The 23428-nt window shown below is 47.0% G+C and overlaps 1 protein-coding gene across 1 annotated transcript in view; it reads left to right on the top strand.

Annotated features, from left to right (window-relative positions):
• The first annotated feature begins 5634 nt into the window (after nucleotides 1-5634).
• Nucleotides 5635-23428, top strand: part of LOC140398053 (V-set and immunoglobulin domain-containing protein 10-like 2) — an 88151-nt gene continuing 70357 nt past the window's right edge. The window contains 4 exon segments of the mRNA XM_072486265.1: nucleotides 5635-5707; nucleotides 14946-15299; nucleotides 19732-20010; nucleotides 21696-21971. Coding sequence (XP_072342366.1) covers nucleotides 5635-5707; nucleotides 14946-15299; nucleotides 19732-20010; nucleotides 21696-21971 — 982 coding nt within the window.

Genomic DNA, 23428 nt, shown 5'->3' with positions numbered 1-23428 from the left:
CTTTATATTCTGCCAGCAGGACTACTCTGAACAACAGCAGCAGCCGAAGAGGCAAAGATATTTATGACAACATTGTAAGAACTCCAAACCTGTTTCTTTTCAAGTCCACCACTACAAACAACTAACTTCCTGGTATCTTGATTACAAGTAACTAACTTTGTGACCTGCCGAAAGTCCATGGGCAGGATTCTCCCCTACCCGGCAGGGCGGGTGGTCCCGGTGCTGAGGAGTGGCGTGAACCACTCTGGCATCGGGCCACCCCAAAGGTGCAGAATCCTCCGCACCTTCAGGGGCCAGGCCGGCGGCGGCGTGGTTTACGCCGTGCTGGCCGGCGCGGAAGGGGCTTGGCGCCATGCCAACCGGTGCTGAAGGGCCTCCGCCGGCCGGCCCGAGTTGGCGCATGCGCGGGAGTGCCAGCGTGTGCTCGCGTCATCCCAGCGCATGCACAGGGGGGGTTCATCGCCACAACGGCCATTGCGGACTGTTACACCGGCCGGCACGGAGGAATAGAGTGCCCCCATGGCACAGGCCCGCCCGCGGATCGGTGGGCTCCGATCGCGGGCCAGGCCACCATGGGGACACCCCCCAGGGCCAGATCCCCCCGCACCCCCCCCCCGAGAACCCCGGAGGCCGCCCGCGGAGCCAGGTACGGCCGGTAAATACCTGTCGTAGCATACGTCAGCGGGACTGGACGAAAACGGGTGGCCATTCGGCCCATCGCGGGCCGGAGAATCGCCGGGGGGGGGGCTGCTGCTAATGGCCCCCGATCGGCACGGTGCGATTCCCGCACCCGCCAAATCCCCGGCGCCGGAGAATTCGGCAGCCGGCGGAGGGGGCGTGATTCACGCCGCCCCCCGCCGATTCTCTGACCCAGCAGGGGGTCGGAGAATCCCGCCCAAATCTCTTTGAGGAAATTCTGCAACAATTCTAATAGATGACTCCTGCTGTTGCACCCACCTAGACTATACTTCAGGAGTGAAATGTCTTCTTCGTCGGGCCTGCAACACATACTTTCTTTCACAGTGAGCCAAATATGTGAATTATGAACTATTGTTCTGTTTATAACTTGTAAAAGTGCACTATTCTCTGAAACTGTACTTTACATTTATGTGGTGCATGTGCTTGTGTGTGTTTTTAAAAAGGAAAATTTAGAGTACCCAATTCATTTTTCCAATTAAGGGACAATTTAGTGTGGCCAATCCACCTACCCTGCACAAATTTGGGTTCTGGGGGTGAGATCCACACAGACGCAGAGAGAATGTGCAAACTCCACACAGAGAGTGACCCGGGGCCGGGATCGAACTGGGGACCTCCGCGCCGTGAGGCAGCAGTGCTAGCCACTGCATCAGTGTGCCGCCCGTGTTTGTGTGTGTTTATATCTGTGTATGTTACTGAGTGAATGATGTAGTGTTAGATCTTCAGGATGAACACATGAATAAATAATCTTCGTTATATTAAATCCATAAAAGGCTTGCTGCTGGTTATTTAAATTGACCACACACTCAGGTTAAGTATCACGCGTCTCTTCCTTTTCAAAAACACACTGATTAAGGAAAGGGAAGGAAGCAGGAGTTTCAATACTCTCTCATCCCTATCTGTAACATAGGGTTGATGTTGATGTTTTCTGGAAGTGCACCAAGCCTCTCTAATCCCGAGGCTAAGTTTTGACGCCATCGAAAATGTTGCTGCGCTTTTCGACGGCGTCAAGAGGCCCCCAGGAGCAGCTATTCCGAGCCCCACAGGGGGTCAGCACAGCACTGGAGTGGCCCACGCTGCTCCAGCTGCCGATACCGGCCTCAAATGGGCGCCGCGGGTCTGCGCATGCACGCTGTGACCGCAAGCGCACTGTGACCGGCGCGGTTGTGTGCATGCGCGGTGGCTTCCGACGCAACATGGTGCAGGGCTACAGGGGCCGACGCGGAGCAAAAGAGGCCCCCAGCCCGAGAGGCCAGCTCACCAATCAGTAGGCCCCGATCGCGGTTCAGGCCACAATGGAGGCCCCCCCGTGGGGTTGGACCACCCCCCCCCCCCCCCCCCCCAACCAGGACGCACCCGAAAGGATGAAACCCAAGGTCCCACCGGGTAAGACCACATGTGGACCGCGCTGGCTGGACTCGGATTTTATTTGCGGCCACTCGGCCTATCCCAGGCGGAGAATAGCCAGGGGGGACCCCGTAAAGCGGCCCCCGACCGGCGCCGCACCGTCGTGCGATTCGCGCCCGCCCCAGCAATTCTCCGATCCGGCGTGGACTGAGAGAATCCCGGCCGAAGTATTTGGAGATTAAGGGCTGGTGACTGATATTCCACAACCCAGTGTGGTATACCTTTTCCCCCATCACCTTTCTTCCCAGCGATATAGAAGAACTTGCAGAGTTGCAAATTCTTTAATTGTGACCTGAAGCTGGTTGTCTGATTGAAGTACATTTGAACCCAAGTCCTGATGGACTACTTAGAGCCCAAATGATTAATATTACTATTTGTCATTATACTTTCTTTAGATCTGCTATGTTGAACATTTGCTGGATTTAATTTAGCATTCTGTTCATTCTTAGAACTTAAACATAATGCCATCGGTGGAACTTGGTATTTGACAATTATAATCAAATGATAGTGCTGTAGCAGTCTGAGATACAACTGTACAATATCCCTCAGCATTAACAACAGGGACGGTTAATACCAGCCATGATACTCGAGAATCAAGTTGAATGATTTATTATTGTTTGCTTCAGTTTTCTGATAGATCTGAGGCTTCGTTGAATGTGTGCCAGCCGTGTGAAACTGGAGCTCGAGTTTCTACAAAGAAAAGAGCAGTGGTAAAGCTGTATTTTCTCACAGTAGTGATGCTTGCTGTACAAGAATTTAGAGTGAAGTCCAATTCAGAAAAAGGTGGTCATTTAATTGGAGCCTACCATGATTCCAGCCCTTTTCTGGCGATCGGCTTGAGTGGCCTGCGCATTGCTATGTAAACCTATCTGTCTCCAAGGGGCCCGTTGTCAAGGCGATCCGTGGGTGAGTGAAGCCACGGAAGAGTTTGGGTTACTTGGCAGATGAAGACTAGGCCTTGAGGATGTCACAGAGAATTACCACACTCATATTATATATGTTAGTTCTTATTTCCCAGAATTCAACTCTCTGCCAACACTGTCAAAGCTTTCAGTGATTGCATCACACCTGTTGTCCTGTGGCATGGACAAGTTCATCGATCAGGTGCGTGGTGACTCCAGGACGTGAGTGTTTGCTCTGGGACTTGCCATTAGCAAAAACAGAACAAGCTCATCACCAGTGTTACATGGAATTTACAGTCATTCAGCCCAATGGGTCTATTCTGGAATTTTCATTCACACGAGTAGGGTTGCCAACTGTGAGTAAATGTATTCCTGGAGGTTTCACCACATGACTTGCCCCCACGTTCCAGCCATGAGCCGACTAACACACCCATCCTTCTGATGCACTGCCTTCCTATGTCTATTGAAAAGCAAAAATACTAATTGTCCAATTGGATGATGCTTGGCTGTCAGCCATATAATCGGTTTTTTTTTAACCCCATTTTCACTATTGGTATATCTGTTGAAGAGAAATGATCAAAGAAAGTGACAAAAATCGATCTTTTTAAATGCCCCACTCATTTTTCTCCACAGCGATATCCTGGAGGATGATTTTCAATTCCCGGAGATTCCCGGCCAATACCGGACAGTTGACAACCCGAGCCATCTGCCACTCTATTTACTTCACTTCACCCAATCAAGAGATCCTTCACTTCCTTTCTGTCTCATGTACATATCTAACTCCCCACTAAATGCAGCTATGATATTTGGGCTTAACCACTCGCTGTGCCCACAAATTCCATGGGCTGGATTCTCCGTTTTTGGGACTAAGTCCCCACGCCGTCGGGAAAATTGTGGTCTTTTACGCCAGGAAAACTGGCATCAAAAGGCCACAGATTCCCCGTTTTGCTGGGGGCTAGCAGGCAGCCATCGTAGAGCTCGCAGCTCGAGCTGGCGATACGGACCCCCGCACTTCCAGGTCAGAGGCTGTGCATTCACATGGCGGCGGCCTCCAGCGGCTGCACCGTGCTCCACGGCAGACTCAGCCTGCGGACCTGGACTGGCAAAATAGTGCCCCACATCGTCCGTTTGTGCGCCCCGGACCGCCCGCTCACATTACCCCCAACCCCAAATGAAGTCCCCCCTGCCCGCCGATCGCCCCCTCTCCGACTGTGGCGGCCCTGGACTGAGTCCACAGCCGCCACGCGAGGATCACGGACGGTGGGACCACTCTAGTCCCACGCCGTCGGGAATTTGTCCGGTCGGGGACGGAGCATCGCTGGCAATGGCCTGAGGCGGGGGACACTCGGCGCTGCGTACTCCACAAGTACGCCGATTTTCGAGGGGCGGAGTATTGAAGAACCGGCGCTACTCCGGATTTTGTGCACTAAAATGGATTCTCCGCCCCGTCGCCGAACGTGATTTCAGCATTAGAACATAGAAAAATACAGCACAGAACAGGCCCTTCGGCCCATGATGTTGTGCCGAACCTTTGTTCTGGATTAATCATAGATTATCATAGAATTTACAGTGCAGAACGAGGTCACTTGACCCATCGAGTCTGCACCAGCTCTTGGAAAGAGCACCCTACCCAAGGTCAGCACCTCCACCCTATCCCCATAACCCAGTAACCCCACCCAACTCTAAGGGCAATTTTGGACACTAAGGGCAATTTATCATGGCCAATCAACCCAACCTGCACATCTCTGGACTGTGGGAGGAAACCGGAGCACCCGGAGGAAACCCACGCACACACGGGGAGGACGTGCAGACTCCGCACAGACAGCGACCCAAGCCGGAATCAAACCCGGGGCCCCGAAGCCGTGAAGCAATTGTGCTATCCATGTTGGTGGGCGGAGAATCCAGCCCCACATTCCCACAAAACTCCTGGTAAGAACGTTTCTCCTGAATCGATTATCAGATTTATTAGTAGCTATCGATGTGCAGGTTAGGTGGATTGATCATGATCAATTGCTCCTTGGTGTCTGGGGATGTGCAGGTTAGGTGGGGTTATGGGGTTTGGGTGGGCGAGTGGGTCTAGGTGGGGTGCTTTTTCAGAGGGTCGGTGCAGATTCAATGGCCGAATGGCCTCTTTCTGTACTGTAGAGATTCCATGATTCTAACGGAAGAGAACTAAAATCTTCCTAATTATATAGGGTGATGGGCGACTTCTTATTAAATTGGCTAAATGTCTCGTGTTGTATACTGATTTGATTTATGTTTGAATTGAATTGAATCAGACAAATGATTGGGACTGAGGTGAATCATTTACCTCTGCATAAATTTGTAATCGATAGACTACACAGGACATTGGTAAACAGAAACTGCTTTATCAAAGAAGAGGTGATAAATAATTCAGAGTCAATCTGAGAACATTGCAAGTGCTTCACGTTCCTTGGGTCATGTTTGCCAGAGTCAGTCCAAATATTTTAGCATGATTGCTCAGACTAGACCCCTGGACACAATGCACGGAGCCAGGAAATACATAGGAAAGGATTGAACTCGGTTCCTCACGGTCGCTGATCCCGACAGCATGTTAGTCGAAGGGGGTGTTCACATTCTGTGAACCCGGCAGCAGCATGGTCCGGAAATGGGTGATGGATTGATTTGGAAATTTCAAACCCAGTTTAGGTTTCTCTGGATTCTCGCCCCATTGGCCCTGGGTAAGATCTGGGGGTTGTGTCTTGTCTGTCTCCCAGACTCGTGGGAAAGTAATTTTGCAGTTATAGAGGATGTAGGATGAAATATAATTTTAAGGCTAATGCTTTCTAATTGGACTGTTTCCTTTCAACACAAATAATGAAGTATGGAAATGGATTCAGTGCTGTTGTGCGGGATGTTCTGCAGTGTTTTTGTGTTTGCAAATGTCCAGCGATACCATAATTGTCTTAAACAACAGGGAAACAGAATGGTGCATTGGGGCAAAATTTATACTTCTGACAACCTTTACTGGGGGTTGGACTCTAAGCTTCAAGTGGGACTAGACGTTAAATGAATTCACCTCCCTCCCTCCACCTCCCTCCAACCACCCCCCAATCTCTCTTCCCCTCACCCCCCGCCACCCCGGGTGACTTTGCTACTTTGAGCATTTTAAGTACGTCCTCCTTATCTGTTTTTATCCTATCTAATTTCTCTATTACCTCCTCCCTTCCTGTGACACTGTCAGAATCTTGTTCTTTAGTGACGACACAGTGAAGGCACAATGGTTAGCACGGCTGCCTCACAGCGCCAGGGACCCGGGTTTAATTCCAACCTTGGGTGACTGTGTGGAATTTGTACATTCTCCCCATGTCTCTGTGGGTTTCATTTGGGTGCTCCGGTTTCCTCCCTAAAGAATGTGTAAGTTAGGTGGATTGGCCATGCTAAATTACCCTTTGGTGTCTGAGGATGTGCAGGTTGGGTGATAGCGGGGGTGCTCTTTAGCAGGGTTGGTGCAAACTCAATGGTCTGAATGGCCTCCTTCTGCCTTGTGGAGTTTCGATAAAATATTCATTTTGTATCTTTTTCTGAAAAATATATATATATTTTTATAAATTTAGTGTACCCAATTATTTTTTCCAATTAAGGGGCAATTTAGCGTGGCCAATCCACCTACACTGCACATTTTTGGGTTGTGGGGGCGAAACCCACGCAGACACGGGGAGAATGTGCAAACTCCACACGGACAGTGACCCAGAGCCAGGATCGAACCTGGGACCTCAGCGCCGTGAGGCAGCTGTGCTAACCACTAGGCCACCGTGCTGCCTGGCAGCTGTGCTAACCTCTAGGCCACCATGCTGCCCTTGAAAAATATTTTTATTGGAGTTTTAACACTTTATATCAAAATTTACAAACCAGAATAAAAACAACAAAATACGTATCACAGGTTGTCACAGCATCTGCGGCTGTAGTCCCAGTTATAGCATTTCCTGATTTACAATGGTGTGCATAGTAAAGAGAATATATTATTTACAGTGACAGAAGGAGTCATATTAGTCCATTGGTTACAGAGGATGAGATGGGTGCTCTATCTCCTCGGTGTTTTATGAGTGGGCGAGGCCTATGCCCCTCCAAATGTAAGGCAGCCTCCCCATTTCTCCTCTGTGTTGCGTGTGTTTTCCCCTTCCCATCTAGCTGTTTTCTCTCCCCCCCGTGCTCCCCTCCCTCCGTATCCGCTCCCCCCTCCCCCGCTCTCCCCAATTTGCTGGTTACGAACAGGTCTTCGAAGAGGCTGGTACATTTTTTCCACAAGTCATCGAATCTCTCCTCAGTTCTTTTGATTGAGAATTTTATTTTCTCTAGCTTCAGGAATTCAGCCAGGTTTGAGAGCCACTCCGAGGCTCTGGTGGTGCTGCCGATTTCCATATTAGCAGATGCCTCCGTCAAGCGATCAGGGAGGTGAAGGCCAGGTTGTCTGCTCCTTTCCCAGTGATACTCTCTGCCTCCACGAGGGGATCTTTTTTGTACACCTCTTGGCCGTTTCACCAGTTTATCTTTGATTCCAATCCACCTGGGCCAGATCCTTTTTCAACTTACCAAAATTAACCCCCTTTCCATTGGTTCGATCAAATTTGATTCTTCTTTGTCGCTTTCCATAGCATTCTAAACTTGATGATATTGAGATCACTGTTTCCTAAATGCTCCCCCACTGAAACATGCTGCAATGCCCCAATTCCTTCCCTGGAACAGGATTCAGTACTGCTTCCTTTCTGACATAGATCAAGGGGGTTCTCTTGGGCGATATTCAAGAATTAAGGAATTCTCCCCCTATTTTACCTGTTATTTTCCCAATGCAGGGCAGCCCCACGCCATCGGGAAGCCCCCGAGCGCCGGCATAATGGAGAATCACCCCGGCAAGAATCCCGGACGTTGTTTCCCCTTGTGAGAGAGTCTAGGACCAGAGGGCATAATCTCAGAGTAAGGGGTTGTCTATTTAAGGCAGAGATGAGGAAGGATTTCTTCTCTTAGAGGGTAGTGAATCTGTGGAATTCTTTGCCATAGAGCGTTGGAGTGATTGGGTCATTAGGTATGTTCAAGGCTGAGATAGACAGATTTTTAATCAATAAGGGAATCGAGGGTTATGGAGATAAGGTGGGAATGTGGAGTTGAGGATTATCACATCAGATCAGTCATGATCTCAGTGAAGAGCAAACTCGATGGGCTGAATGGTCTATTTCTGCTCCTATGTCTTATGGCCTTATGGTTAAGTCCCCCATTCTCACCAACCTCTATTTCTTGCTTCTTTCTGGAATTGTCTGAAAGTATTCTCCTCGATATCGTTCCCAATGTTTGGTGACGTATAATATACACTCAGCACGTAACGTTGGGAGTAATCCAGGGATTACTACCTTTGAGATTCTACTCCATAGCTTCCATCCTGGCTTCTGAAATTCTAACCACGGGACCACGTCTATGACATTGGACCCCAATGGACTACGACTCTGGTTGTTTCTCTCATCCCTCTAAATGTTCTACACTCTCGCAACAATGTCCTTTACCCTGGTGCAAGTGGGCAGCACATCATGCAGGATGCATGTCAATGGTTGGAGGTGTACCTGACTACTGCTGAAAAAAAAGACACCTTGTTGAAGCTTTTTGTCTTGCACTCAAAGAACAAACAAAGAACAAAGAAATGTACAGCACAGGAACAGGCCCTTCGGCCCTCCAAGCCCGTGCCGACCATGCTGCCCGACTAAACTACAATCTTCTACACTTCCTGGGTCCGTATCCCTCTATTCCCATCCTATTCATGTATTTGTCAAGGTGCCCCTTAAATGTCACTATCGTCCCTGCTTCCACCACCTCCTCCGGTAGCGAATTCCAGGCACCCACTACCCTCTGTGTAAAAAAACTTGCCTCGTACATCTACTCTAAACCTTGCCCCTCTCACCTTAAACCTATGCCCCCTAGTAATTGACCCCTCTACCCTGGGGAAAAGCCTCTGACTATCCACTCTGTCTATGCCCCTCATAATTTTGTAGACCTCTATCAGGTCGCCCCTCAACCTCCTTTGTTCCAGTGGGAACAAACTGAGTTTATTCAACCGCTCCTCATAGTTAATGCCCTCCATACCAGGCAACATTCTGGTAAATCTCTTCTGCACCCTCTCTAAAGCCTCCACATCCTTCTGGTAGTGTGGCGACCAGAATTGAACACTATACTCCAAGTGTGGCCTAACTAAGGTTCTATACAGCTGCAACATGACTTGCCAATTCTTATACTCAATGCCCCGGCCAATGAAGGCAAGCATGCCGTATGCCTTCTTGACTACCTTCTCCACCTGTGTTGCCCCTTTCAGTGACCTGTGGACCTGTACTCCTAGATCTCTCTGACTTTCAATACTCTTGAGAGTTCTACCATTCACTGTATATTCCCTACCTGCATTAGACCTTCCAAAATGCATTACCTCACATTTGTCTGGATTAAACTCCATCTGCCATCTCTCCGTCCAAGTCTCCAAACAATCTAAATCCTGCTGTATCATCAGGACAATTCAAAAGAATTGTCTACACTTTGCTGTTCTTCTCCCCATGATCCTGGTGTGCACTCCCCTGAGGTGTTATCCTCAAAATAATACCAATGTAAGGGTAAACATCAAACTTATACATGGCAACTCCTCTACTAATCAGCTTCCCAACCAATCTCTTGTCTTACAGTATAAATTTGTTGTTTTCCCTGACATTGGTATTCTTGCGAATTGTCCTGATGAATGCAAGATGAAAAGCTTCTACAGAATGTCCTTTTTCAGCATTACTCAAGTTCTGCACTGCCAAATGACTACCTGGCTATTGAATCCCCTATGACAACTGCAGGTCTAGACTTTGTTGTTCTTCTCCCCATGATCTTGTTGACAGATTCTGGAGTGCATTCTCCTGATGTGTTATCCCGCTCATTCAGCACTGAAAACAGGTTTGAGGGTGTCATAGCTCCGGAACATTCCTGCGCTGCCTGCCTCTTCCCTACCCTGTTGAACTCTGCGGGGTAGCCACTTCCTTGGGCCTGCACTCCAGGAAGTTCTCAACTTCCTGCAGTGACTCCAGCAGGTTTTAAAGCTTTGAACTCTGAGCACAGGTTTGAGTATCTGGAGCATTTCTGGCACGTGTGTTTATCTAGGACACACAAATGTGGGGTTCTCATTGCGCCTGAATTGCAGGTAATGGGTCTCAGCGATCCATCATTTTACTTAAAATATCTACTTAGTGTTATATCTTTGTTGGTAGTTTAGTATCGCCTTAGGTCCTTTTATTTACTACTTATTCATTATTTATTGTTTTTGTTTGTTTAATATTATTGGTGTTATAATTTATTAATTGTTTAATACATTCAGATACTTTTAATGTTGGTACCTGTCACTTAATTAATTTTAGTTTTATCTGCTTAGCTTTAAGTAGATTTTCAACTTAATTATTTATATGTTTGCTTATTTTCTGTTACGCTTGATTTAAATTACTTATTACCCTCTCGCTCCGCACTGAGTTCCCACTCACATCAAATTCCCATTGTTATTCACCAATAAAGATGACAGATACAACCAGGGTTGATTTTCTTGGATGCTGCCTGGTCTGAAGAAATGCAAATACAGACAGAAAACTCCCCCTCAAATGTGATCAAGCATTACTCCAGAATCCGGACCCATCCACCTTCATTGTTTAAGAAGAACGTGAACAATTGGGACAGGTATCATTAGAACAGGAGTTCTCATGCGCAGGGGTAGTATTCCTATCTCTGGGTCTGAAGGTCAGGCTTCACATCCCACTCCAGAGGTGGGATTTTACAGGGACGCCTGCCCCGACAATTCCCACCCGAGGTCAACGAACCTTTAAAATTTCCGTCAAATTGTCCATCCAGCCCATGACAATTCCCGTGTTGCGTGAGAGAGGAAAATTTACCCCCAAGACCTGATTGCCATGGAAAGTGCGTCCATAAAGTGGTCAAACAGGCTGATTAAACCTTCCAGTACACCAGATGGCAGGTGGTAAGAGAGGGACAGCTTCCTGATTGGTCACACTGCGGAAAGGAATGACAAACCACTACGCCAAACGTAAACATGGACCAATCCAATGGAATTCCATGGTTACTCATGCCTTCTTACTAAATGGTACCTGAAGGAGAAGGATCATTAAAACAGAGAAGACGGGCAGCACGTTGGCACAGTGCCGAGGTCCCAGGTTCGAATCCTGTCTCTGGGACACTGTCCGTATGGAGTTTGCACATTCTCCCCGTGTTTGTGTGGGTTTTACCCCCACAACCCAAAGATGTGCAGGCTAGGTGGATTGGCCACGCTAAATTGCCCCTTAATTGGAAAAAATGAATTGGGTACACTAAATTTATTTTAAAAAAAAATTAAAACAGAGAAGATGGAACCAAGATGGCGCCAGAGCGTGGCGACTCTCTGTGAGCTCTCTTCCGCAGATCCTCTTCCAACATCTCTTATCCTATGTTTTTCATGTATGGAATGATCTATCTGGACTGTACACAGAACAATTCTTTTCACTGTACCTCGGTACACATGACAATAAATCAAATCCAAATCCAAATCCAAGATTATGGTGTGTTTTGATAGGTAAGTTCAAAATTATCAAGGAATGGAACAGAATATATAGAAACAGGCTCTTTTTATTAATGGAAGGGTGTGGTGTTAATTGTTCCTGGGATGTCAGTGTCACTAACAAAGACAGGACTCGTTGCCCATCCCTAATTACCATTGAGAAGGGTTATAGATATGGATTGCAAATGAAATCTAAGAGATTTAGGATAGGCAGTAGGAGAAATTTATTTTACACCGAGGGTTGTGAGGCTGTGCTGTGCATTACCAGAGATAGTGATTGAAGGAATGACTATGTCAGCATTTAAGAATTGGTTAGATAGGTGGCTGAGGGACTAGAGATGAAAGAAATTTGGGAGCTAGGTGGACACATGTTGCTCCACCACATTCCTGAGCCATGGACGACTTCTCCTTGTCATATATGGTAACAAAGGAGCAGATAAATATGTTTTGAACAGGAAGAGGGCTGTGGGGAGCAGTCTTTAAGGGAAGAGGGCTTTGGAGAAGCCCTGACGATTCAAGAAGGTGGAAGAAGTTTGGTGCTGTGCGCCAATGGCCCTTTGCAGTTGTTGTTTTCTGATCGGCATGTCCAAAGAGCTGGAGTCAGCGCTTGAAAGCCATTCATGAATCCAGGGGAATTGGAATCTTGGAAGAGGAAATTGAAAGCCTGCGAGGTGGGCTGAGGTTGATGCCGTCCGAGTTGGAGCGACTTGGGGAGAGAATTCCCTGGTGAGATCTTCAAAGTTGAAGGTGGGAATCCCTTGGGAGAGAGACAGAGTTTTACGGGGTTGGTTGACCCCGTAGTGCTTACTGACGTTGAGGTGGGTTGTTGAGAAATCCATGGACACTGTCTTCGTTGCATTTGCTATTTAGTGTGCAGTGTGATGTGATCGAACAAAGTTAATTCTGTACATTCACATATAACTCATATCAACCCTGATGGGTTAGAGGATCAAATAGATATTGTAAATTGTTTTATCTTTCTGACCTTGTAGAGTGAAGTTCACTTTTGTTTGTTCAAAACCTGTGGAATCTTGTGGCTTGATTCACTGAGCAAGTGTCTTCAATCTTAAACTTTAAACAAAAGGTTATTGGCTCCTAACCAGATCTTACAAAAGATCTGTGGAACTGGTCAAGGACCGTAACATCCCTAACTTTAATTGCTTGACCTTTGGTGACCATGCCTTCAGTTACCTGGGCCCTAAACTCTGGAATTCCCTCTCTACACTACTCTGCCTTTCTACCTTGCTTTCCACCTTCAACACACTTCTTAAAATTGTCACCTTTGACCAAGCTTGTGGTCACCTGATCTAATGTCACCCTAACTGTTTATCATAGAGTTTATCATAGAATTTACAGTGCAGAAGGAGGCCATTCGGCCCATCGAGTCTGCACCGGCTCTTGGAAAGAGCACCCTACCCAAGGTCAACACCTCCACCCTATCCCCATAACCCAGTAACTCCACCCAACACTAAGGGCAATTTTGGACACTAAGGGCAATTTATCATGGCCAATCCACCTAATATGCACATCTTTGGACTGTGGGAGGAAACCGGAGCACCCGGAGGAAACCCACGCACACACGGGGAGGATGTGCAGACTCCGCACAGACAGTGACCCAAGCCGGAATCGAACCTGGGACCCTGGAGCTGTGAAGCAATTGTGCTAACCACTATGCTACTGTACTGCCCTTTAATTGTCAGGATCTCGGACGAGAAACCCCAACAATTTGTAATTTGTAAAACTGTGAGGATAGGATACTTCCCAGAAGCAATTCCACTGGCAAATAGGGATCTTTTAGGTTAAATCAGACTTCTTTTTTCATTTTTTTTATTTTTAAAATAAATTTAGAGTATCCAATTCATTTTTTCCAATTAAGGGCCAATTTAGCATGTTCAATCCACCTACCCTGCACATCTTTGGGTTGTGGGGGCAAAACCCCTGAAAACACGGGGAGAATGTGCAAACTCCACGCGGCCAGTGACCCAGAGCTGGGATCGAACCTGGGACCTCGGCGCCATGAGACCGCAGTGCTACCACTGCGCCACCGTGATGTCCCAGACTTTATTTTTAACAGTGTTAACAACATTAACATCACAGAAATAGCTCTACAATTCACAGTTAAACAGTTCTTGAAACTAAAAGGAAAAACTTTAACTTACACCTTCACTATAAATATTCAAACTAAACAACCCCAATACAGTTCAATTACCACTTATAAATAAAGTTAACAAAATAAGTTTACTTGCGGTCCTCTGTATAGACACTTTTGGAGAGACTCTTTCAAGAGCAGATCCAGTGCACTTCTGTCTTGTCAGACTCTTATTCTCAACCTAACAGCATTTGGCAAAACTGAAAACTACAGACAGACCTGGCTGCTCCCATTAGTTACACCATCTGTATCCCATTAAGATGTCCCATGACCTGCTTAGCTAGGACTAAACATCACTCCCTCATAAATGATCGATACCCCAGGGAATCCCCAGCAATCAAAACAATATTCCATTAGCCATCCATATGTAAACAAATAAATGGTTAGAAACCATGGTGACCTCACTTTTTATGACTCCTTAATTACAGCTTTAGCAGACACACGGTCTGGATACTTTAACCTAGGTTCTTTAGCAATATTACTGAAACAAGTATATACCTTAACTCAGGCTTTTAATAGCATTGCTGCAACAGATATAAAATATAATAGATAAAAAATTCTTATATTCATCACACCATCTTAATGTCATACTTTGTTTTGTAATGATCCTGGGAAGTGCCTTTGGAGCATTGACTTATGTTAGAGGTGCTATATAAATATAGGTTTTTGGCAGTTATTTTGGGAGGAAAATCTGCTGTTTTTATCTGGTCTTCTCCTCATGTGGCTCCAGCCTGACAACAATGTGGTTGATTCTTAGCTGCCCTCTGAAATGGCCCAACGTGTAACTCAGTTCAGGAAAGCAGCTCACCACATTCTTCACGAGGGCTGTCAGGGGTGGGCAAAATACGTTGACAGCAATGCCAGGGATAAAAAATTAAAAGCTCCATACTTCCCTCCTCTGCAACTGTTTGCATCTCCTCTGCATCCATATTTCATTGTTATTCTTCCCCTTTCGCTGCCTCTTTTGTCTTTCACATCATTCCGTTTGTTGTTTCATCTCTCCTGCCTGCCACCCTACCACGGATCTTCCCTTTTATTTTTTCCTGCCCTTTTTGCCCTTGTTGCTTAAATCCTGTTACCTAACATCTCCCAGTCCTGCGGAAGAGTCACAGAGCTGAAAAGTTAATATTGGTTTTCTCTCTCCACTGATGTTGCCCACTTGCTGAGCGTTGCAAACATTTTCTTATTTAATTTGCGAACTTAACGTGGTCTCTTTCCTACTCAGGGTTGGATATCCTGGATCCCGAGGAGGTCACCTACACCGAGAGCCAGGTGAAAGGAGTCATAGGTCGGTCTGTGGTGCTGGGGTGCGGCCAGTCTTTGCCCACCATTTACATTTGGGGCTTTACTAGACCTGGCTTCAGTGATATTCGAGCGGTCCTGTACAATTATGGAATGGGCCCCAAGCTGCAGAAAATGGCCTCCATGTTTGGTGATGTGAAAGTCCTCTCCGATAGCGCGTCCCTGGTCATAGATAACCTGCAACTCACAGCTGAGGGAAGATTCACGTGTCAAAGTTTGTATGACACCAACGACGGGGCAAAACTTGTCTACGTCTTCGTCAATTTACACGTCCTGGGTGAGTTTCAGATTTTAATTCTTCAGCAAGGAAAATGCAGCCAATTGTTCCCCTCCCCCACCCTGCTGTCTTTGCACTTCTGGCAAAGCTGAATTGCACAAGGCTACCTGTTCCCATAGCGACATTTTTCCTGGAACAGGTCACTAGTTTGTCACAGAAGCTAATAGCGTGATGGGTATCGTTCCACATCAAGTGTGATTGATCAGGAGTCTCTCCTGCTCTTTCCGGCAGCCATTAGTGTGTTTGGAAGGGTTTGCAGGTTGCCGCTCAATATGGTTGGCCATGTTACAAACGCACTCTCTTTGGTCATCAAGTCCTGGGGTGGGACGCAAACCCAGAGTTTCTGGCTCAGAGGCAGGGATGCTACCCACTGTGTCACAAGGCCTCCACAATTTTCCATAGTCGCCCTTAAAAGAATATTACAGAACTGAAACAGAATGAGCAGCCTTGCCGTGATTTTCTTTTCCCCACCAAACATTGTGTACAAAAATGACAGACTGGAAAAGTCCCATTGCTCCGTCCAGCCTGACCCCATTCAACTGCGAAGTCTCACACATCACAAAATCTGTAGGTGTAAGCCGATAGATATCTCTAGTGTTGCTCGCGATAAGTTAGAAGGCCTGTAGTACAGCACTATTACGTATTACGGTACGTAAACTGGCTTGTTGTAAATGGGCACATTCTGAGGCCAAACAGTACTCATGGTCTCTTACCTTCACTATCAGTTTCCCATGTGGGAAAGCCTTGCTGAAGTCAGATAGTCAGAGGCTTTTCCCCAGGGTAGAGGGGTCAATTACTAGGGGGCATAGGTTTAAGGTGAGAGGGGCAAGGTTTAGAGTAGATGTACGAGGCAAGTTTTTTACACCGAGGGTAGTGGGTGCCTGGAACTCGCTACCGGAGGAGGTGGTGGAAGCAGGAACGATAGTGACATTTGAGGGGCATCTTGACAAATACATGAATAGGATGGGAATAGAGGGATACGGACCCAGGAAGAGTAGAAGATTGTAGTTTAGTCGGGCAGCATGGTTGGTACGGGCTTGGAGGGCCGAAGGGCCTGTTCCTGTGCTGTACATTTCTTTGTTCTTTGTTCTAAGTAGACTACGTCAAATGCATTGCCCTCATCTATACACCTGGTCACCTCTTCAAAAAATTCAACCAAGTTAGTCCGACATGCTGACTGTTTTTGATTAATCCCTGCCATTCCAAATGCAGATTAATTCTGTCTCCCAGAATTGCTTCCGATAGTTTCCCCACCTCTGAGGTTAGACTGAGTGGTCTGTAGTTTCCTTGTTTATCCCTTCCTCCCTTCTTGAATAATGGTGTCACATTGGCTATCCTCCAGTTCTCCGGCACATCTCCTGTGGCCAGAGATGAATTGAAAATTATTGCCAGCACCCCTGCTATTTCATCCCTTGCCACATTCAACAGCCTGGGATACATTTCATCCGACCCTGGAGATTTATCTACTTTTAAGTCTGTCAGACCTTTCAGAGTCTCCTCTTTGCCTATGTTAATTATAAAAATTTTATCACAGTAATTCTTCCTGATTTCTATACCCACACCATCCCTCTTGTGAGTGAACACCGACACAAAGTTTTCATTTACAACCATATCTTCATCCTCCGGCTCCACATACAAATTACCACTGTGGTCCTTAATGGGCCCTGCTCTTTCCCTAGTTATCATTTTATCCTTAATGTACTTGTAAAGCAATTTAGGATTTACTTTATTGCACATTCTATACTCCTCTGGGGATGTTTTGCCGTGGACCGGGGGAGACAATGTCAAGAGGAGGAGATGGGAGGGCCTGCTCAGTGATGTAGGGGTTGGTGCCACATGGACTGGGAGGTCACCCATTGCGTGCAGCCCTGAAGGCTACAGCTGCAGGTGATGAGAAGCTGAGTGACCCACCTCTGCTAACAGGGCCTGCTTTGAGGTTAGGGGTGCTGGTGTGGGTGCAAGTGGACAGACTCTCACAAACCTTCAGCCAATGGTTTTCCCATGCTGAAAGAATGCTTCCAGTGATGAAAGGCCCGTGTGTTGGTGTAGGTTGGGGGAGGGGGGCATTTCCAGGATTACATCAGCATGACTGCATCATTACAGTTGGTGGGGGGGACAACTGTTGATCATCCATCCTCTCTGAGGAGATTGAGGATGCGTGGCGTTGCGCTCCCAGCCTAAACGTGGGGGTTAGCTGTGAATGGTGAAATGAGAGTGGAGAAGCACTGTGAGGGTGCGTAATGTGACTTTTGATGCATGAAATAGTGCTAACATCAGTGGTCAATATTTAATTGTGCCTAAACTCACCCGAGCCCATGCTATGACTATAAAACCTTTGCCTTCCTTACCCTCCTGCTACGTCTCAGTGTCTCGTCTGGATCCACAGCTGAGGATGAGACAGCCTGCTGACTGCTGCGCCCGGTTGCCTGAGATGACCTCAGTGGGCTTCCCCTGATGGTCCAGGGCCTTGATGGTCTGCGCCTGCTATCGAGCAGCACGGGTGTTACTGTGCTACCCTCCTCGGTGTGCAGGGCTGGAGGTGGGTCAGTCACAGGGAGGGGGTGTCAGATGGTGTCAGATGGACAGGACACCGCCAGGATCTCCTGGGTGGAAGGTCCCGGGCTGCGTTCCTGCCTATCCCCTTCCCTATAGGTGCTCGGGGGCCTCTGGGTTCCATAAGACCATAAGACATAGGGGTGGAAGTAAGGCCATTTGGCCCATCGAGTCCACTCCACCATTCAATCATGGCTGATTTCAACTCCATTTACCCGCTCTCTCTCCATAGCCCTTAATTCCTTGAGAAATCAAGAATTTATCAACTTCTGTCTTAAAGACACTCAACGTCCCGGCCTCCACCGCCCTCTGTGGCAATGAATTCCACAGACTCACCACTCTCTGGCTGAAGAAATTTCTCCTCATCTCTGTGACTCCCTTTTATTCTAAGGCTGTGCCCCCGGGTCCTAGTCTCCCCTGCTAATGGAAATAACTTCCCTACATCCACCCTATCTAAGCCATTCATTATCTTGTAAGTTTCTATTAGATCTCCCCTCAACCTCCTAAACTCCAATGAATATAATCCCAGGATCCTCAGACGTTCATCGTATGTTAGGCCTACCATTCCTGGGATCACCCGTGTGAATCTCCGCTGGACCCGCTCCAGTGCCAGTATGTCCTTCCTGAGGTGTGGGGCCCAAAATTGCTCACAGTATTCTAAATGGGGCCTAACTAATGCTTTATGAAGCTTCAGAAGTACATCCCTGCTTTTATATTCCAAGCCTCTTGAGATGAATGACAACATTGCATTTGCTTTCTTTAATTACGGACTCAACCTGCAAGTTTACCTTTAGAGAATCCTGGACGAGGACTCCCAAGTCCCTTTGCACTTCAGCATTATGAATTTTGTCACCGTTTAGAAAATAGTCCATGCCTCTATTCTTTTTTCCAAAGTGCAAGACCTCGCACTTGCCCACGTTGAATTTCATCAGCCATTTCTTGGACCACTCTCCTAAACTGTCTAAATCTTTCTGCAGCCTCCCCACCTCCTCCATACTACCTGCCCCTCCACCTATCTTTGTATCATCGGCAAACTTAGCCAGAATGCCCCCAGTCCCGTCATCTAGATCGTTAATATATAAAGAGAACAGCTGTGGCCCCAACACTGAACCCTGCGGGACACCACTTGTCACCGGTTGCCATTCCGAAAAAGAACCTTTTATCCCAACTCTCTGCCTTCTGCCTGACAGCCAATCGTCAATCCATGTTAGTACCTTGCCTCGAATACCATGGGCCCTTATTTTACTCAGCAGTCTCCCTGGGCACTGGGCAGTGTCAGGGGGCAGTGCCTGGGCAGAGTCAGGGGGCAGTGCCTGGGCAGTGTCAGAGGGCAGTGCCTGGGCAGTGACAGGGCAATGCCAGGGGGCAGTGTCAGGGGGCAGTGCCCGGGCAGCGCCAGGGCAGTTGCATAGATAGGTGTGTTGCGGGGAGATTTCCATTTTAACTTTTGTGAGCCAGGGTGGCCTTTAAAAACTGAATCCCAAGCTTAAAAAAACTAAGTTGTTGGTGGGTGGGTTCACTCAGAGCCCGCTCCACGACATGAGGCTCGCCCCTTCGCACTGCACTATGTTCCGAGCAATACGATGGACAAAGCTCCCGTTCGTGCTGACGGCTTCAACGCTGCTTTTCTCCTTTGTTGCAACACTCTACAAAAAGAAAAGAGTAGTATTTTAAAACATTGGGAGTAGAGGTTGTGGCTCTAAATTATTGAACTCAATGTTGAGCCCTACAAAGTGCCTGACTGACAGGTGGGGTACTGTTCTTTGAAGTTACATTGAACCTGTAATAGAAACAATATAAGATGCTTTTTGAACTGAACTCGCAGAGGTGAACGTTAGCTCACTCTGTGGAAATAACCAGGTTTCTTTTACTTCAACAGTTCCAATTTCCAAACCGTCCATTCAGATGAGTCTCTCAGCTCCAGTTGAAGGGTCCGCGATTTCGATCTTGTGTTCCGTGGAGAATGGAACCGGGCCCCTGGAGTACACCTGGACCAGGCAGGCGGCTCTGTCCAGAAGTCCCGTCAACGTCACTGAGAGCACGGACAGTCTGCTGAACCTGACCTCCGTAAGCAGGAACCACACGGGCTGGTATATCTGCACAGCCAAGAACGAGGTGAATGAAGAGACCAGTGACCGGGTTTGGCTCGACGTCATCTGTGAGTTCTTTTAGCACCTCAGAATGAAGACTTTACAGAGTTCACAGTGAATATCTCATCGAATGAAATCTGGTTTTGTGCCCACTTAGTTACCTGGTTGCTCTCAACTGTGGAAACAGAAATAACACCAGCCCTGGGAAAAGGCCCCTCCCCTGACACACAGTGCAATTGGTTCCAATTGAGGTCTTTTAATGTCTGTGTTGATCAGTTAGCTTTTGTTGCCTTGCTGCTAGTTTTTATTGATATTGTGTTATCGGGCAGGGTTTAGAGAATCCCAAAGTGTATCATAGAGTTCACCTGACCCACAACTTTTACTAGATTGTGGTATGGGGAGCACACGGCCCACTCTACAGGCGTGGTACAGCGGAAAAGGAAAAGTATTTTTTTAAAGCAAAACAATGTTTATTCTATGAACTCAAGTTCACCTTTTTAAAACATACAGTGAACATCTTAGCAACCATCAATTCAAATACAACCCCCAAAGAATACAACACTAAGTAATCCTTTCCGCTTTCCTTTTAACATCCAAACGACTTAAAACATCTTTTCCCAGAAGCACATCAGGTTAAAGTCACTACTGTTATTAGTTTTAAATCACCTGGATCGATTTACAGTCTTTAGATTACAGAGAGAGACTCTAATACACCTTCTGGCTGTGACTGCAGCTATCCAGCTCTGAAAACGAAACTAAAACACACCCTGCAGCAACAGCCTAAAACAAAAGTAAGAAGTTGACAGACAGCCCAGCTCCACCCACTCCCTGACATCACTGCTGTAAAAACATCAATTTCTTAAAGGTACTCTCACATGGCAATTGATCAAGAAGTCAGCACGGTGGCACAGTGGTTAGCACTGCTGCCTCACATCACCAGGGACCCGGGTTCAATTCCAACTTGGGTGACTGTCTGTGTGGAGTTTCCACCTTCTTGCAGTGTCTGCGTGGATTACCCCCGGGTGCTCTGGTTTCCTCCCACAGTCCAAAAATGTACAGGTTTGGTGGATTAGTCATGGTAAATTGCCCCTTAGTTTCCAAAGATTATGGAGATAGGGCTGGGGAGTGGGCCTAGGTGGTGTGTTCTTTCGGAGGGTCAGTGCACACCCGATGGGCAGAATGGCCTCCCTCTGCACTGTAGGGATTCTATCATTTCTATGTACATTTAGTTGTCAGCTGTGGCATAATGAGTAACTCTCTTACCTCTGTGTCAAGAGATCCCACTCAAAGAAACTTGTGCACAAAATTTAATCTGACACTATTGCAGGACTGAGGGAGTGCAGTCCTGTCAGCGATGCCGTTCAAATCAATGCCCTGTGTGCCCCCAGCTGCGGGTTTCCCGGTGGCTCGCCATTCGCTGGCGGTGGGATTCTATTCTTCCGCCGCTGCTTGTCAATGGGATATTCCATTGAAACCACCCCAGGCCAGCGTGAAACCCGCTGGAGTGGGGTGAGCTGCCTGCAGGAAAGGAGAATCCCGACGACCGGAGAATTCCGGCCCACCCTCATTCCGCTAACTCCTGATAATAAAGGCCCAGTCTATTTAAACATTCCTCATAGGATAATCCCTCCATCCCAGGAATTAGCCTCTGTTGCGTTCCCTCAATGGAACATACTGGACAATTGTGCAATTGTGGCATTTAGCAAGAGACGGTCTCCAAAGTGATAATGGCTCACGCTTTTTTTTTTCTTAGATGGTCCTGATCAGCCAAACATCAATGTCACTCCTTACGCTCTCAACTCTGTCGGCTACTCCGCCATTGAGCAGGACACTGTCTTCATGATCTGTTCAGCTTCTTCCAACCCACCCAGCCAGTACATCTGGTTCCACAATAACTCACAGATCTACGCGGGGCAGCAATTTGTCATTGAGCGAATTTCCCGAAGTCAGACGGGAACCTACATGTGCCTCGCTCACAACACAATTCTCAACGCCAGGACTAAGGCCACCATCGTACTCACTGTCTACTGTGAGTAGATTTTAATCTCAAATCGTTTGGCTTCGAGAAACCTTTTTAAAATTATCCTCAACTGTTTTTCTGCTTTGGATTTTTTTTCTCATAAACTCCAAATTCCTTGACAAAGTCACAGATTGTAGACGACCTGCACATTTTTCAAAAGTCTGTAAAGTGAGATTAATAAACATTTTTTTTAAGGTGCTCTCGGTAATGTTGTAAAGTCTTACACTAATTCATAATGCAACTAGAAAACGATGCAAGCAGTTAGCACAATTGCAATCGTCTTCCTTGCATTCTGCGAACAATCCAGGGCAATGACAGCTTTTGACTGGAAGTACCTTTTGCAGTGTTTTACCGATAAATTGTGACTTTTTTTGTATTACAGTCTGCCAGCCAAACTCTAATATAAGACCATTCCCCAGCATGAAGTGATGCAATACTGTTCTTGAAATGTATGGTTGATAGGAGCTGAACTAAAAATGCACAGGGTGAACAGGTGACTCTAACCATAGTAACCGTCTGCCATTACCCTGGCTCAAGTCAGCCACATTAAGAATTGCACGGAAGAGGGATTGCCCAGGGTGCAGGGTTGCCAACTGTGATTAAATGTATTCCTCGCGCTGTCATTGCATAATTTTACCTCATGCTTCAGCTATTATTCGGCCAACACATTTGTCCTTGTGACACGCAGCCTTCCTACTCCATTCGGAGAGCAAAAAGACTAATTTCCTAATTGTATTATGCTTGGCCCTGAGTCAAACAGCCCCCCCACCACCCCCCCCCCCCCCCACACACACACACACTCATGCCTGCCCATTTTCAATATTTTTATATTTGGTAAAGATAAAGAGAAAACAGAAAATTCTTTCTTTCATGTCCCGATGATTTTTCTCCAGGGTCACACGCAGGAGTGTCCTGGGGATTGATTTTCAGTTCCTGGAGGCTCCAGGCCAATCCTGGAGAGTTGGCGACTACCAGGAAGTCTGATGTAAGGTAACAAGAGAGGTCTCTATGCTTGTCTTAACTTTCTCCTGGAAATGTACAGCTCTAGGCCAATGGATGTGAATTTCCAGTTCTGGCATTGGTAGGCATTGCTCTCCCTGTGACGATGCGCGCCCCCTGGTGAGATTAGAAAATCCTGGTTGAAAAGTCTGATTTGGGTTATCGTTTTCCTATCCACATTTCCAGAAACTATAAGCAAACATTTGAGGCATTTGAAGACTGGCTTAGTTCATTCAAATGAATAAATCTTTGAATTCTAAATGACATAACAACTGCATCAACCGTTGGTATCTATAATCACTCCCTAATGTTGCTTTTGTGGAATTAAAGCTTTGTAGTCTTACCTTTGACTCCTTATTGACCTCCCTCGATGGTTTGGACAGCTGGACTCCTGGGTAATTTTTTTCCCCCCAATAACTGACTCAGCTTCAGATGTTGCAGGAACAGGTCACTGGTCCCAGTGAGAT

The sequence above is a fragment of the Scyliorhinus torazame genome, chromosome 21 (genome assembly GCF_047496885.1).
Source record: "Scyliorhinus torazame isolate Kashiwa2021f chromosome 21, sScyTor2.1, whole genome shotgun sequence".
In the NCBI taxonomy this organism is placed as follows: Eukaryota; Metazoa; Chordata; class Chondrichthyes; order Carcharhiniformes; family Scyliorhinidae; genus Scyliorhinus; species Scyliorhinus torazame.
Note: the sequence above shows the minus strand (reverse complement) of the source record. Positions and strands in the feature narration are given on the sequence as shown.